Genomic DNA, 2,558 nt, shown 5'->3' with positions numbered 1-2,558 from the left:
AGCAGATGACTGTTATACAAGGGCAGAAACAGGATCAGTGGGGGGAGGGAGGGGATGCGGAAGGAAGAGGCAGCACGATCGCCCGCCGGAGACGCTGGGAGCGCGGGGAACAGGACGTCGCCGACTGCAGTGGACGAGATCGGCCGCTAATCTGAAGCTCCCCACCGCCCGCGCGATAAGACTGGCAGTCCGGATGGCCTGGGAAAAATTGGACAAAAAAAAAGAAAACGCATCAACACAGCCTGACTCACCGGAGCACCAAAGTAGCAGGATCAGAGCCGGGGGCTCGGCGCGTGAGCCGGATCACAAGGGCGAGTGGTTGCGAGCGAGGCTGCGGTGAGTCGGTGACTCAGTTCGGCGAACAGCTGTAAGTCAATGATATGATGCTCAGCTGCGACGCTGCTGAAGATCTGGTCCTTCTGGCAATCCCTCCCCATCGTTAGCCAGCGAAACAACGACGTTGAGGGGACGAGGCTCGCTACACGTGTCTCCGCGGAGAGGGGCCTGGCTGAGGGGAGCCTGGCAGCTGTGAGGGGTAAAACAGCGATTCTCTTCGCAGCAAGCTTACCTGCAGCTTGGCCGATTATTTCATCATTCAGGTTTCAAGACCCATTCAATTGCCTGGAATGGGTGTCGTGCCTTTTATCTCTATATATACTCCGCACCCCTCGTACCTACATTCCCGACAAGCTCTCGAGCTCCAGGGGTCTTCTCCGCATTCCGGAAGAATAAATTACCTGGGTGCAGCTCGATGGACGCCATCACCAATCCTGTCATCCTGATTCTGGAACCCCTGATCGTAATAAAGCACCAGTTGGCCGTCGGTCTGCCTCGTCGATCCCGACCCTGCCCGCCCCGCTTCCTGCGCGCTCCGAGCTCTTCCTCCTGGCCGAGCACGCCCTCGTGCTATTCATTTTCCGCCAACCTCGGGATCTCGGGCCATTTCACGACGACTGTCTCGATCTGGACTCTCAATTGGAAGAATAGATGACGAGATCGCCATCAGGTCGCGAGCAAAGAAAAGACTCCTCCAGGACTTGGCCTGGAATAAAGTCACGGGCCGTGTTCTCGCCAGAAACGGCTTCTCCAAAACACAACGCTGGATTGCCCGATTCCAACCGATACAACCCGGTGCATTCGGAATCTCTCTGTCTACTGAGCCATTCTGATCTGGCACATTGCGGAGTTAGATTCTGCTCCAGGCGATATCATTTCCCCGTAAATTGTAATCGTAGTCTTGTCCTGGCGCCCCCAATCTACCTCCGGAGTAGATGTTGACCTAACTCGGAGACCATTTCCCGAACTAGCTTCGAAATATGCCGATATGTTGCTCTACTCTTTCTACGGGGTTCCTCGAGCATTCCTGCTCGCAGAAAGGTCCTTCGTAGACGCAAAATACAGTCCCCATTAGACTAACTCTCTCAGATACAGTGGAGTCAAAGGGAATAGCACGAAAAAAAAAGCCTTGGCAGAAATTGAAAACATGTATCAAATACACCGTGGCAAGAAGTACTAAAAAAGGTAAAAAGCGCAAATCAATCCATCGCACACCGCAGCCAAGAGCAGGCAGATCCCCCGTTCCAGTTCCTGTCCCGCCCACATGAACAACCTATGCGGCATCCACCGCTAGATTACATATGTCGAGATAGGTGCTGGGAGGTAGCAAAGACTCTCGCCTTGCTTAGAACGCACGGAACCCGGTCGCCTGCGGAGTGATACCGTTGGTCTGCTGGAACGGTCCCGGGCTGGGTGCGCTGGCCGGGCCCTGCGTGAGCATCAGTCGCGATCCCATGATGGGGGTGTGGTCCTCCTCCTTCTGCTGCGACTTCTCCCGCGCCTTCCGCTCCTCGTTGTCCTTCTTGAGCAATTCAATGGTGGCAGTCTGCTGGGCCAACATGTTGATCATGTACGGCATCGTAAAGTCATGCAGGCCATGGCGCCACGAGATTTCCAAGACCACGTCGGGGCGGATCAAGTCGTAGCAGGCATACAGCATACCGACGTAGCATTCACGGCTGCCAATGTCCACGAACTACAACAGACACCAGTCAGTCAAAACAAAATCGAGAATCGAATGAAATGGCGGGACGAAACTTACATATCGCAGCAGATCCTCCACGACCTCGGGCTTGCCAGAAATAGCAGCTGTCTCGATCGCATCCTTGTACAGCTTGTCCTGCTTCGACAGTGCAATCGATTTCTCCCAGCGCTTGTTCTTGCGGTAGATATTCGCCGCGATCTGGCGGAAGAACACCAGGTCGTGCTTCTCCAGCCGCTGGGCCAGCTCGACCGCGTCGTAGTTGTCGTAGTTCTCAACCGAGTCCCGCAGCGTCTTGTAGTCTTCCTCCTCGATGAGCAGGTCGTTGATGGCGTCGTTGACCGCCCGCTTGTTCTGATTCTGCACACTCAGCAGGAATGGCTTGATCAGCGGGATGTTATCCGACGCCTGGAAGATGCGCACTACGCGGCTGACGTCGATACGCGGTGTCAGCACTTGCAGCAGATCGGTGAGCAAGAGCGGTTGTTCCTCAAGATAGAAATTCAAGGCACGGTAGTAA

At 55.0% G+C, this 2,558-nt stretch overlaps 10 protein-coding genes across 10 annotated transcripts; 4 read left to right on the top strand and 6 right to left on the bottom strand.

Moving 5' to 3' along the window:
* Positions 1–12: 12 nt before the first annotated feature.
* Positions 13–303, bottom strand: T310_8890 (uncharacterized protein; the record flags this gene model as incomplete). The annotated part of the gene is made up of 1 exon (XM_013468479.1): positions 13–303. A coding segment is annotated over one exon (291 nt), but the record flags the coding sequence as incomplete, so codon positions are not given.
* On the bottom strand, positions 273–602 carry T310_8888 (uncharacterized protein; the record flags this gene model as incomplete). The annotated part of the gene is made up of 1 exon (XM_013468478.1): positions 273–602. A coding segment is annotated over one exon (330 nt), but the record flags the coding sequence as incomplete, so codon positions are not given.
* Positions 385–732, top strand: T310_8887 (uncharacterized protein; the record flags this gene model as incomplete). The annotated part of the gene is made up of 1 exon (XM_013468477.1): positions 385–732. A coding segment is annotated over one exon (348 nt), but the record flags the coding sequence as incomplete, so codon positions are not given.
* On the top strand, positions 533–991 carry T310_8886 (uncharacterized protein; the record flags this gene model as incomplete). The annotated part of the gene is made up of 1 exon (XM_013468476.1): positions 533–991. A coding segment is annotated over one exon (459 nt), but the record flags the coding sequence as incomplete, so codon positions are not given.
* On the top strand, positions 807–1,169 carry T310_8885 (uncharacterized protein; the record flags this gene model as incomplete). Its single annotated transcript, XM_013468475.1, has 1 exon — positions 807–1,169. A coding segment is annotated over one exon (363 nt), but the record flags the coding sequence as incomplete, so codon positions are not given.
* On the bottom strand, positions 911–1,186 carry T310_8884 (uncharacterized protein; the record flags this gene model as incomplete). Its single annotated transcript, XM_013468474.1, has 1 exon — positions 911–1,186. A coding segment is annotated over one exon (276 nt), but the record flags the coding sequence as incomplete, so codon positions are not given.
* Positions 988–1,278, top strand: T310_8883 (uncharacterized protein; the record flags this gene model as incomplete). Its single annotated transcript, XM_013468473.1, has 1 exon — positions 988–1,278. One exon carries the CDS (start codon positions 988–990, stop codon positions 1,276–1,278), a length of 291 nt encoding a protein of 96 aa, XP_013323927.1.
* A 25-nt stretch (positions 1,279–1,303) lies between these two features.
* On the bottom strand, positions 1,304–1,609 carry T310_8882 (uncharacterized protein; the record flags this gene model as incomplete). The annotated part of the gene is made up of 1 exon (XM_013468472.1): positions 1,304–1,609. A coding segment is annotated over one exon (306 nt), but the record flags the coding sequence as incomplete, so codon positions are not given.
* A 72-nt stretch (positions 1,610–1,681) lies between these two features.
* T310_8880 (uncharacterized protein) lies at positions 1,682–2,032 on the bottom strand (the record flags this gene model as incomplete). Its single annotated transcript, XM_013468471.1, has 1 exon — positions 1,682–2,032. A coding segment is annotated over one exon (351 nt), but the record flags the coding sequence as incomplete, so codon positions are not given.
* On the bottom strand, positions 2,033–2,558 carry T310_8877 (clathrin heavy chain; the record flags this gene model as incomplete). The annotated part of the gene is made up of 1 exon (XM_013468470.1): positions 2,033–2,558. A coding segment is annotated over one exon (526 nt), but the record flags the coding sequence as incomplete, so codon positions are not given.

The sequence above is a fragment of the Rasamsonia emersonii genome (genome assembly GCF_000968595.1).
Source record: "Rasamsonia emersonii CBS 393.64 chromosome Unknown ctg1118621760932, whole genome shotgun sequence".
NCBI classification, from domain to species: domain Eukaryota; kingdom Fungi; phylum Ascomycota; class Eurotiomycetes; order Eurotiales; family Trichocomaceae; genus Rasamsonia; species Rasamsonia emersonii.
This window is presented reverse-complemented; position numbering and strand designations above follow the sequence as displayed.